The sequence below is a fragment of the Castor canadensis genome, chromosome 7 (genome assembly GCF_047511655.1).
Source record: "Castor canadensis chromosome 7, mCasCan1.hap1v2, whole genome shotgun sequence".
Taxonomy (NCBI): domain Eukaryota; kingdom Metazoa; phylum Chordata; class Mammalia; order Rodentia; family Castoridae; genus Castor; species Castor canadensis.
Genome location: NC_133392.1, coordinates 77,856,710 through 77,869,774, shown reverse-complemented (window position 1 = coordinate 77,869,774; position 13,065 = coordinate 77,856,710). Strand labels below are relative to the sequence as shown.

Genomic DNA, 13,065 nt, shown 5'->3' with positions numbered 1-13,065 from the left:
AAAACAGGCAGGAGTAGCAATACTTATCTCTGACAAAGTAGACTTCAAACCTACATTGATCAAACGAGATAAAGAAGGACATTCCATACTAATAAAAGGGGAAATAGACCAAAAGGAAATAATAATTATCAACCTGTATGCACCCAATGTCAACGCACCCAACTTCATCACACATACCCTGTAAGACCTAAATGCATATATAAACGCCAATACAGTGGTTGTGGGAGACTTTAACACCCCATTATCATCAATAGATAGGTCATCCAAACAAAAAATCAATAAATAAATCCTAGATCTAAAATATACAATAGATCAAATGGACCTAATTGATGTTTACAGAACATTTCATCCAACTTCTACACAATTTATATTCTTCTCAGCAGCCCATGGAACCTTCTCCAAAATAGATCATATCCTAGGGCACAAAGCAAGTCTCAGCAAATATAAGAAAATAGAAATTATACTGTGCATACTATCTGATCACAATGCAGTAAAATTAGAACTCAACAACAAAAGTAAAGACAAAAAACATGCAAACTGCTGGAAACTGAATAACTCATTGCTTAATGAACAATGGATCATTGATGAAATAAAAGAGGAAATTAAAAAGTTCCTGGAAGTCAATGAAAATGAAAACACAACCTACCGGAACCTATGGGACACAGCTAAGGCATTCCTGAGAGGAAAGTTTATAGCCATGAGTGCATATATTAAAAAGACTGAAAGATCCCAAATCAATGACCTAATGATACATCCCAAACTCCTAGAAAAACAAGAACAAGCAAATCCCAAAACAAATAGAAGGAGAGAAATAATAAAAATAAGAGCTGAAATCAATGAAATAGAAACCAAAAAAACCATACAAAGAATTAATGAAACAAAAAGTTGGTTCTTTGAAAAAATAAACAAGATCGACAGACCCCTGGCAAACCTGACTAAAATGAGGAGAGAAAAAACCCAAATTAGTAGAATCAGGAATGCAAAAGGGGAGATAACAACAAACACAATGGAAGTCCAGGAAATCATCAGACACTACTTTGAGAACCTATATTCAAATAAATTTGAAACTCTAAAAGAAATGGACAGATTTCTAGATACATATGATCATCCAAAACTGAACCAAGAGGATATTAATAAACTGAATAGATCTCTAACACAAAATGAAATTGAAGCAGCAATCAAGAGTCTCCCCAAAAAGAAAAGTCCAGGACCTGATGGGTTCTCTGCTGAATTCTATCAGACCTTTAAAGAACTGATATCAACCCCCCTTAACTGTTTCATGAAATAGAAAGAGAAGAAAAACTGCCTAACACATTTTATGAAGCCAGTGTTACACTTATCGCAAAACCAGGCAAAGGCACCTCCAAAATGGAGAACTATAGGCCAATCTCCTTAATGAACATTGATACAAAAATCCTCAACAAAATAATGGCAAACCGAATTCAACAACACATCAAAAAGATCATTCACCAAGACCAAGTAGGCTTCATCCCAGGAATGCAGGGGTGGTTCAACATACAAAAATCAATAAACGTAATAAACCACATTAACAGAAGCAATGACAAAAACCACTTGATCATCTCAATAGATGCAGAAAAGCCTTCGATAAGATCCAACACCATTTCATGATAAAAGCGCTAAGAAAACTAGGAATAGAAGAAAAGTACCTCACATTATAAAAGCTATATATGACAAGCCTACAGCCAGCATTATACTTAATGGAGAAAAACTGAAACCATTCCCTCTAAAATCAGGAACTAGACAAGGATGCCCACTATCTCCACTCCTATTCAACATAGTACTGGAATTCCTAGCCAGAGCAATTAGGCAAGAAGAAGGAATAAAAGGAATACAAATAGGTAAAGAAACTGTCAAAATATCCTTATTTGCAAATGACATGATCCTATACCTTAAAGACCCAAAAAACTCTACTCAAAAGCTCCTAGACGCCATCAATAGCTATAGCAAGATAGCAGGATATAAAATCAACATAGAAAAATCATTAGCATTTCTATACACTAATAATGAAGAAACTGAGAAAGAATATACGAAAACAATTCCATTTACAGTAGCCTCAAAAAAAAATCAAATACCTAGGTGTAAACCTAACAAAAGATGTGAATGACCTCTACAAGGAAAACTATAAACGTCTGAAGAAAGATTGAGGAAGACTATAGAAAGTGGAGAGAACAAAATTAGAAATAAGGGCAAAATTGTTTCTGCTGGGTATTGAGGGGGTGGGGGGACAGGGAGGGGGCAGAGTGGGTGGTAAGGGAGGGGGTGGGGGCAGGGGGGAGAAATGACCTAAGCCTTGTATGCACATATGAATAATAAAATAATATAAATAAATAAATAAATAAACAAACAAATAAATAAATAAATAAAAAAGAAAGTGGAGAGATCTCCCATGCTCATGTATTGGTAGAATCAACATAGTAAAAATGTCCACACTCCCAAAAGTAATCTACATGTTTAATGCAATTCCCATCAAAATTCCAATGACATTCATTAAAGAGATTGAAAAATCTACTGTTAAATTTATATGGAAACACAAGAGGCCACGAATAGCCAAGGCAATACTCACTCAAAAGAACAATGCTGGAGGTATCACAATACCTGACTTCAAACTATATTACAAAGCAGTAACAATAAAAACAGCATGGTACTGGCACAAAAACAGACATGAAGACCAGTGGAACAGAATAGAGGACCCAGATATGAACCCACACAACTATAACCAACTTGTCTTTGACAAAGGAGCTAAAAATATATGATGGAGAAAAGACAGCTTCTTCAACAAAAACTGCTGGGAAAACTGGTTAGCAGTCTGCAAAAAACTGAAACTAGATCCATGTATATCACCCTATACCAATATTAACTCAAAATGGATCAAGGATCTTAACATCAGACCACAAACTCTAAAGTTGATACAGGAAAGAGTAGGAAATACTCTGGAGTTAGTAAGTATAGGTAAGAACTTTCTCAATGAAACCCCAGCAGCACAGCAACTAAGAGATAGCATGGATAAATGGGACCTCATAAAACTAAAAAGCTTCTGCTCAACAAAAGAAATGGTCTCTAAACTGAAGAGAACAACCACAGAGTGGGAGAAATTATTTGCCAGCTACACATCAGACAAAGGACTGATAACCAGAATATATAGGGAACTTAAAAAACTAAATTCTCCCAAAACTAATGAACTAATAAAGAAATGGGCAAGTGAACTAAACAGAACTTTCTCAAAAGAAGAAATTCAAATGGCCAGAAAACACATGAAAAAATGCTCACCATCTCTAGCAATAAAGGAAATGCAAATTAAAACCACACTAAGATTCCACCTCACCCCTGTTAGAATAGCCATCATCAGCAACACCACCAACAACAGGTGTTGGCGAGGATGTGGGGAAAAAGGAACCCTCTTACACTGTTGGTGGGAATGTAAACTAGTACAACCACTCTGGAAAAAAATTTGGAGGCTACTTAAAAAGCTAAACACAGATCTACCATTTGATCCAGCAATACCACTCTTGGGGATATACCCAAAAGACTGTGACACAGGTTACTCCAGAGGCACCTGCACACCCATGTTTATTGCGGAACTATTCAAAATAGCCAAGTTATGGAAACAGCCTAGATGCCCCACCACTGACGAATGGATCAAGAAAATGTGGTATCTATACACAATGGAATTTTATGCAGCCATGAAGAAGAACGAAATGTTATCATCCGCTAGTAAATGGATGCAATTGGAGAACATAATTCTGAGTGAGGTTATCATGGCCCAAAAGACCAAAAATCGTATGTTCTCCCTCATATGTGGACATTAGAACAAGGGCAAACACAACAAGGGGATTGGACTTTGAGCAAATGATAAAAGCGAGAGCACACAAGGGAGATATGAGGATAGGTAAGACACCTAAAAAACTAGATAGCATTTGTTGCCCTTAACGCAGAGAAACTAAAGCAGATACTTTAAAACAACTGAGGCCAATAGGAAAAGGGGACCAGGAACTACAGAAAAGGTTAGATCAAAAAGAATTAACCTAGAAGGTAACACACACGCACAGGAAATTAATGTGAGTCAATGCCCTGTATGGCTATCCTTATCTCAACTAGCAAAAACCCTTGTTCCTTCCTATTATTGCTTATACTCTCTCTTCAACAAAATTAGAGATAAGGGCAAAATAGTTTCTGCTGGGTATCGAGGGGGTGGGGGGAGATGGAGGGGGCAGGAGGGTAAGGGAAGGGCTGGGGGCAGGGGGTAGAAATGACCCAAGCGTTGTATGCACATAGGAATAAAAAACGCTATATCATTTCATTTATATAATGATCTTTCTCTGTGTGTGAGATAGGGTCTTGCTATGTAGCCCATGTTGGCTTTGAACTCCCAATCCCCCTATTGCTACCTCCCAAGTGCTGGGATTACAGATGTACATCACCATACCTGGTCTATAATATTCTTAAAACAGCAAAATTATAGAAATGCAGAGCAGATATATAGTTGCCAGAAGTTAAAGAGGGGTTGAGGTGGGGCAAAAATGGGTGTGGCTTAAAAGGGTAACACAGGGGGTCCCTTAGGGTGATAGAATACTCTGTATCTTGGCTGTCAATGTCAATATCCTAGTTGTCTTACTGTGCTACAGTTTTGAAAGATAATACCATTAAGGGAAAACAGGGACATATGAAATCTCTGTATTATTTCTTAGAACTGTATGTGTATCTGGGTTGTTCCAAAATATGTTTAATTTAACTTAAAAAAAGATAAAGAAAGAAAAGAACAAGAAGTGCTCTTTCTGTTGGTTCTAATCACTAGCAGAAAACACAGAGTTTTCATGCTTCCAGAACTGGGAAGAAGGGTGCAGGTGGGGAAGGATAGAGATACAGAAATGACTTCCCAACTGCCTTGTACCCCCAATATTATTAAGCTACACCTAAAATGGAAAGTGGTGACCAGAGACATGGTGAATAGGGAGAAGTCAAAAAGGTGTGTGGTATGTGGAGAACAGGGTTGGCAAAATGAACCCCAGAGTTAGCAAGGTTAATAAGGGTTAGGATTGCACACAAGGAACAACGGCCATTGCAGCCTGAAGGCCAGAGGGCCACTGACTGTGACCACATGAGTAGTGCCCATTCCACAAGTGCCAATTTTCTAGTTCACCAGATTTTTCCAGAGAGGTTGTAGGCCTTGGGCAAAGTCTCCCTAGAGCGTTTCCTAAACCTAATAAGAACTACTATTTAGTGAGCACTCTCAGTGTGCCAGACACCCTTAGCAGCCATGCTCCAGTCCTACCCACAAGGCAGGCTGCTATCTCCGTGCCTTAGTCCAGGAAAGCCAGGATGAGACAGGGCAGGCGCAGGTCAAGGCCAGGCCTCTTGCCCTGGACCATTCGCCTCTCTCTGCTTGGATGCTTTCACCCACAAAGGCCTCTGTGTTTCTACTGTTGGTTGTGGGGGGGGATAGCCCAAGCCCTCTCCAGAGAGAGAAAATCACATTCTGCCTCGAGAGCACAGGAGGTATTTCTGGGCCAATTAAATCAGAGAGGCTGTTATTGCTAATGTGTAATTGGTTTTAAAATCAGCAGGCTTGCCTAGCTCTGAATGACAATATTTAAACAGCAAAATGCCCCTATCCTGAGTGGTTCTTGTAAACCATGACCGCAGCCTTCTGTAGCTGCAGCCACCTTCTGTCGACTCCCTCCTTGGAAGCAGTGGCTCAGCTCTAATTGGCTGCTGGGGATAAATATTTACGGGACTGTGTAAACGGAGAGCATCTGCCTGTGAGGTCTGTTCACAGTGTTCAAAGGATCTCCACGCAGCACCCAGGAAAGCTGGTGGGCTGGAGGGGGGGGCTGTCCAAGCTGGCCATCTTTTTCCTATAAATTGACAAGCACTGTAGTCTTCCAGACTCGGGGCAGAATGTCTAATTAAATTTCCAGACTAGGATAACGGTGTTAGCTCCTCCTGGGTTCAGGAGGCCACAGCTTCGCGATTCAGTGGTGAGGGAGGCTCTGAAAGGATGTGTGCACCCCTTCTGAGACCCCAGTCTTGTCTTCTGATCCCTTCACACACAAGTGCTGTGGACCTCGGGCTAGGGAGATGGGTACCCAGTGTTCCCCAACCACTCCCTTTAAGTGCAGGGAACAACTCAACCTATGGGAGACACAGCTGCCTCCACTGTTCAGAGGGGAAGGAATTGCCACCTCACAGGCATAAGGAAGACTTACAAGGGACAGAAAACATCCAGAACAAGGTCATACACAAAGGGAGAGCTTGGGGCATGGCAGCAGCTCCTGTCTGAGTTAGTGGGCCCCAAATCTGGGCTGCACACAAGGTCAGCAGGGTGCTTTAAAAATAAGATTCTTCCAGCCACTTCCGTCCCACTGGAAAATCACTGGGGCCCAGGAATCTGTCTTGTTTTTTAAAGAGTGCTCTAGATGAGTCTTATGTCATCAACCATCCCAGTCTGCAGCCAGGGCTGAGTCATACTGACCTTAGTCCACCTGGGCTGGACCTCAGGTTCCACTTCCTCCTGGGCTGGGACAGGCTAGGGTTGTGGCCTCCACTTTCCCTCAGGAAATGCTGTCTGAAATGCTCCTTTGGTTTTAGTCTGATTGCCTCCCCCACCCAGGAGGGTATGTGGCATTGGGCCGGGGATGTTGGGGGTGGCTACAGTGATAAAAGGCACACACTCCAGCATGGTATCTGAGTGAAATCTGTCTGAGGAGCACTAGGCAGGGTGGGGAAGGGCCTGGTTTCCCCAAGTGGGCTGTGCCATCCTAGTGGTCTGTGAACTTCCTCCTTCCAAGTTCCACCCCTTATTGTTAGGGCAGAGGTTCAGGCTGGGCAGATTGAGAACTCACAGAAGGGACATATTCTGGGCCAGTGAATGATCAGAACAGTGTCTGGAAGGAGAAAAGGTTGCTGAAATGAAGGAGAGGGGCAGACAAGTCCCTGCCCTGCTGGCTCTCAGTTGATCACAGGAGACCTCAGAGGCATGTTTTGTCTGAGCACAGTCTCTATGATCCAACCTTCCACCAGGCTGAGAGGAGCTGGCCTGGCCCCAGGCCTCCTGCTGGACAGTGCCTGCCTGCTTCCACCCCTGTCCCAAGGAAAGAGGCAAGACTTCAGGGCCTCAGCTAAGAGAATTAATCTATGATGCCTTGAAATAACTCAACCCATTTCTGCTGTTAATCTGGGTACTTCTGTGGACCAGAAAGAACCCAGCTCCAACAACCACTACCAGCCATGAGCAACCTCCTGGCTGAATTAATTAAGAGCATTGCTGACAATGAAGATCTCCATCCTCACTGGCTCACTGGTACTTCCACCCCTCACTTCCACGTGTCTCTAAACATACTTGGTCCTCATCTCCTCTTCTTTCCTCCTCCCTGTGGCCTTCATGACACTTGCCTTATGACAGGCCATTCCTGGCATGAATAACCTCTCCTGTGCATGACCTGTTTACCTGCTTCAACTGGAGGATGGTGCTTTGGGGGGCTCCAGTCCCTATGGTCCTGTCATGGGACACTGCTGTTTGCCTTCATACTCATGTACCCTAGATGGCTTCCTTTACCCACTTCTCACTTCTCAACTAGCCCTCCTTCCTCATCCTCTTCCATCTGGAGTTGGAGCTCTTAGACTTTTAGTCCCCTTGGTATTGTTCCCTGATGCTGAACTGCATCAGTCTCTTCTTAACTCCCCACCATGAAGAAAGACCTGGACTCCTGGGCCACCTTCTTCCCCATCACTACTGTACTCTTCATTCTCTGTAACTTGACCATTCACGTGGGTGATCTGGCCCTCATTCTCATCAATCAATTCCTGGACCCAACTACTTCTGATAGTATAACCTCAGCATTCACTCCCATGAACACATCCAGGAACTTCTCCCTACCAGAAACCCACCGCCTCTGAAGTCTCTACTTCATCCCACCCTTTAACAACACTCCTGACTTTCTGAGTCATATTCTGTTACCCTCTGGACACATCTCACCTTACCGAGACTTCTATTCTCACTTCCTATTATGGGCTGAATTGTATCCTCCCCAAATTGTTGAAGTCTAACCCCTGTCACCTCGGAATTTGACTATATTTGGAGATTGGACCCTTAAAAGCTCATTAAGTTAGGTGAGGTCATTAGGGTGTTGAATGGTGTCCTTATGAGAAGAAGAGATTAGGACACAGACACCTGCAGAAGGATGACTATGTGAGGACTCAGGGAAAAGACTACCTCTACAAGGTGAGAGGACTCAGGAGAAGTCAACCCTGTGGGCACATCCATCTCTGATTTCCAGCCTCCAGAAGCATGAGCACAAGACAATAAATTTCGGTTATTGATGCCACCTGGTCAGTGGCACTTGGTCATGGACGTCTGAGCACAACTCCTTACTCAGGTCACATTCCACATCATGACCATTCCTTCTGCACCCCCCCACCCCGAGTTATGTCACCAACTCCGGCAGAACTCACTGACTCACCTTCTTCTTGCCTGAAGCTGAGAAGCTGAACATTTCGGGAACGGGGTTGGAGGGAAATCCCATAACACAATTTTAACTAATTTCTCCTAAAATTGATGACTCCAGATACTCCTATATGGACCCTAAACAGCTCTTAAATCTCACCAAATGTCCAAAGCAAGAGGCTACCTCATACATTGCTTTAATTCCTCTTTGTCTTCAGAATCCCATCTCTGCCCCCTCTGTGGCTCTGCTGATCTGAAACCAGGAGACTCATACTCCCATCCCTCCTGCCATGATTGCTGTGCCACAGGTCTTGGGACAAGTTTTGTTTTTCCAAAACAACAAAAGTTCTTATTCTTTCAGTTCCATCTCTTTTTGTGTTGGCAAGCATTCTACCACTCTGTTGATCTCCTCCCTCCTTATCAGCAATTCCTTTTACTGGATCACTTTCTTGTACTTGTCTACACACATCATGAGCTTGCCTCTCTCTAACTAGAAACACTTCCCTTGACCCTCATCCTCTTCCAGAAACTGTCACATTTTTTTCTCTTTCTTTTAATACTCAAATATTGGAATAGACTCACCCACTCTCGCTGGTTCTGCTCAATAACCACCTCATCAACAATTTCTTTCTGCTGTTGGACTATTCACTCCCACATACAACCATTTGTTCTTCCTACTCCTCCAGCCTGAGCCTTGTCAAGTTCACTGTCAATGTCAAGATTCTTAAGCCCAGTGTCCTATCTTTCCTTGGGCTTTCAATAGCATTCCATGTAGTTGGCCATTCTCTTCCTCTCTCTTTAATCTGTGACTCAGCTCCTGGCTTTTCTGTACATCATGAGCTGCTGTTTTGTATTCTCCTTTGTATCTTTCTCTGTCTGACCTCTGGGACCCTGTTCTCTTATTGCCAGATGATCTCATCCAGGTCCACAACTTTAAATATCATTTAGGTGCTGATGGCTCTCAAATTTATATCTCTGTACTGACCTCCCTGGAGCTCCAGACACATAGATCTAACCTGACATCTTCCCTTACATGACTCAAGGCACTTCAAATCAAATGTGCTCTGACAGGATTTCTCTATTTTCAATCCCCTCCCCACCTTATGTCCCATCTCAGTAAGTGGTACCACCATCCATTCACTGGCCCCAATTAAAAAAACAAAACCAAACAAAATAGGAATTCCTCTTACTTCCCTTTTCCCTGCTTTGAGATACATCTAGACCCATGCACATTTTTCCTTACGCTCAGCCCTCGCCCACGCTGCCTTCGTTTCACTTGAAACTGAAATCATTTCCGAAATGGTCTCCCTGTTTGCCTTCAGTGGGCAGTTGCTGCTCAGGGAGGAGGACTCTGGGAGGAATTGGTTGCCTGCTGTGTGGATGACACAATCAGCGGTGCTAATTGGATTAACCAATTTGCCCAAGGGGAGGTGCGTGCATTCGCTCCTTTCTGCTGAACTTCCCATAGAAACAGCACTTCCATTCAGAAAGCCAGATCAAGTGCCATTAACAAATTAATTCCGATTAGCGCAGACCTCAAGGCAACCCGGTCAGTCATCTTGGGCCTGGCCTGCTAATAAAGTGGAAAGAGTACTGGAAGCAGAGGTGATTATTCTGATGCCTGTCTTTGTCCCTGGAGGGGAGAAGAGTGGGATATGATTTCATGACTGTCTCCTGAGGGAATTAACTCACTTTCAAATGATAAATTATTAATTCTACAACGTGGTGGTCATATCCTTGAGAACAGATTTGCTTCACACCTCTGTCTGGCCCCTGCAGCTCTCTATTTAAGACCAAGCATTCAGCAGGTGCCCAATAATTAGATGAAAGAATAATTAGTTGTCAAGTGGGAAATAAGTCTGGGGCCTGGTTCCTTAGTAATCCTTCACTCTTTTATTTAACAAATGCAGCACAGCAGATTCAAAAGTTAAACCAAACAGACAAGTTCCTGTTCCCCCAGACTTTACAGACATGGGAGGGAGCAGAGACAACCAGCATTAATCCAACAAATGCAAGGCTAGCAAGTAACTCAAGATAAGAAAGGGGGGTCAAAGTGACAGTGTGCTGATGTGAGAAAAGGATGCTCAGGAAGGGTCCTGACACCTGAACTGAGCTCTGCATGATGAAAGGAACCAGCTGGCTCTGAGGGAACCTTCTAGAGAGAGGGACTAGAAAAGGCAAATGCATGCTGTCAGAGAGTCAGGTGCCAGTACCTCCATCCAGCATAGTCATTTCTGGTAGCCAACTGCTCTTCTTGTAGTCCCCAGGGCAGGGCAGACATGTTCCTGTTGAGTGGCTGGATTTGCCCATACCTGTCAGAGTGTCTGGACATGATTCTTTCATCTCTCTTGCCCTTCTCACTCGTGGCACAGAGCTTTGTTCCATACCTACTTTTTCCAACAAAGTCTTTCAAAATCCTAATTAGAAGGGACCTCCCTTCTCTCTCTCATGTCCCACAGCACTTATTTGTCACCTCCAGTCCCTATTGCTTTATATGGGTAAACATAGTATTCTTATATATTTGAGTCTCCTACCCCATGCCCTGTTCCTATCATCAAGCTAGTCAGTGGCGGAGGCCTCAACCACTGTGTGTGAGTTACAGAAACACAGGGCATCTGAATGGATTCCCTGGTCCTGTGCAATTCCTAAGGGTAGATGACAGCTCCTTGAAGTTCTGCTTCTCATCCTAGAATGTCTAACATGGACAAGAAAAGAAGGCACTCCATCCGGCTCCAAGTAGGGCTGGCTTTGGTTTGAAAAATAATTTCCAGAGGATGATTAAAAAATTAAGACTATTGGCTTTGTTATGGGAAGGCTTAGAATCTTTCACAAGAATAGTAGCCAGCTAGAGGGATGAGGGTTGGCTTGAAGAGGAAAGGTGTCAGGACCAAGAAACCAAATGAAGGAGATAGCAAACTGCTCTCCCAGAGAGGTGTGCCATCCCAAAGCCCCTGAGTGGCTGAGTTTATCAGCAACTCAGATGAGCATCAGCCCAGCCCCACCAGTAAAACACGGCTGCTGACTATAATCAGCCTTCCTGCCTCTCAAAACCTTCCTGCCCCCCCAGTTTTTCCAGATTTCCCACAACTGCAATGCTCCTTCGTCTCACCCAGAAAGCTAGAATATCATCCAACAAAACACAAGTGTGTAATAGTTGCCTTCAGCTTCAAGGCACCCCGCTGACCCATCCTGAGTCCTGAGGTCCCCAAGCTATGGCTAATGGGGATGAGGCTGAGGTGTCCAACCCTGGAGGAGGGAAGGCCAATGGGCATGAGGATGAGATGAACGTGGAGATGCACTGGGCACTGCAGCTAACCTTTCACGAGGACAGTCCTGGCCTGGGCCCACTCGCTCCTCCCGTCTGACGTCAGCAGGCCGATTGGAGGCAAGCGTTCATCCTCGTTGGAAGCCATTTTGACTATCTTTCTCAACTGAGTGAACAGATCCCCCTCACTGAGACGGCGGAAATTAATGACAACATCCAAGACAAAGAACTGTGGGGGAAACAGGTCAAACACGTCACTCTTGGCAGCCAGCCCAAAGTGCAGGCCTTCATTGCGCCTTCACAGCTGAGCTCAGGATGGGGGATGCTCAGGCCCATGGTTCCCAAGGTGTTTGATGGCTCCGAATCATCCCAGTTTGGTGAACAACCAAATGCTGTTCACTGTACTGGACTCCACACTGTGCCCCATCCCCCTTCAAAGATGGCCAGATTAAAATTAGTAAAAGAAAACTTGCTTTTGTGGTTTCTAGTTCATGCAAAACCATTATGTTTACAGGGAATGGAGTATAAATTGGTATAACCACTGTGGGAGGGCAGTATTTATCAAAAATAAAAATGTACATACCCATGACTTAGCAATTGCACTTGTACATGAGAAACACATCCATGTGCACTGGAAGACTTATGATGGAACATGTGCATAGCAACCTTTTTTGCATTAAAAATAAAACAGTAGAAGGAGCTTCACTGTTCTCCAGGAGGGGAACAGCTAAATAAAATGTAGTGTTCTCAACCAGCTCAGAATGAGCTAAAAGAAACTAGCTCCAGATAGTGCTATGGAACTAGATCTCCAACACACTGGTCAGTGGTAGGAAAACAAAAACAAAGCAAGCTGACAGATGAGATGCATGGGAAGATCAAAATGGACAAACAACACACAAAAGCCTTTGTGCATCCATGTGCACGTACACATGTTTATCTGCATGGGCTTTATATGTAAATACCGTGGTGCTGTGGTTCTGCAGCTCCGAGAGCCAGAGCATTCAGCGGTGTAAAGGGTCTCTTTCTCAATGCAGATGAAAGCATACTTTCCAGCTGATTCACATGAGTACCTATTCCCCTGCCCTAAGCTGTGTGCAGAGCAGGCGCTCCAAGGTTGTTTCTGTAGGGTGTGGGTACCGTACCATGTGCAGACTGGGAAATGTTGGGGTTGACTTTTGAATGAAGTCAGAAAAAGGTTTTCATTTTGTGGCTGGCTGGCCAAGATGTCAAATGAGCTGGGAAACCTCCCGTTGGCCTTCAAACCTGGGCACAGGGCTCACAGTTGTCCTCAGATAACAAATCTTCACTGATCTCCCAATTTACTAAAGATATGAGATAA

General features: G+C 43.7%; 1 protein-coding gene across 1 annotated transcript in view; it reads right to left on the bottom strand.

The window, feature by feature from the left end:
• Positions 1–13,065, bottom strand: part of Chat (choline O-acetyltransferase) — a 57,972-nt gene that overhangs the window by 31,651 nt on the left and 13,256 nt on the right. Inside the window, 1 exon segment of the mRNA XM_074079555.1 lies at positions 11,778–11,955. Within this exon segment, the coding sequence (XP_073935656.1) occupies positions 11,778–11,955 (178 nt within the window).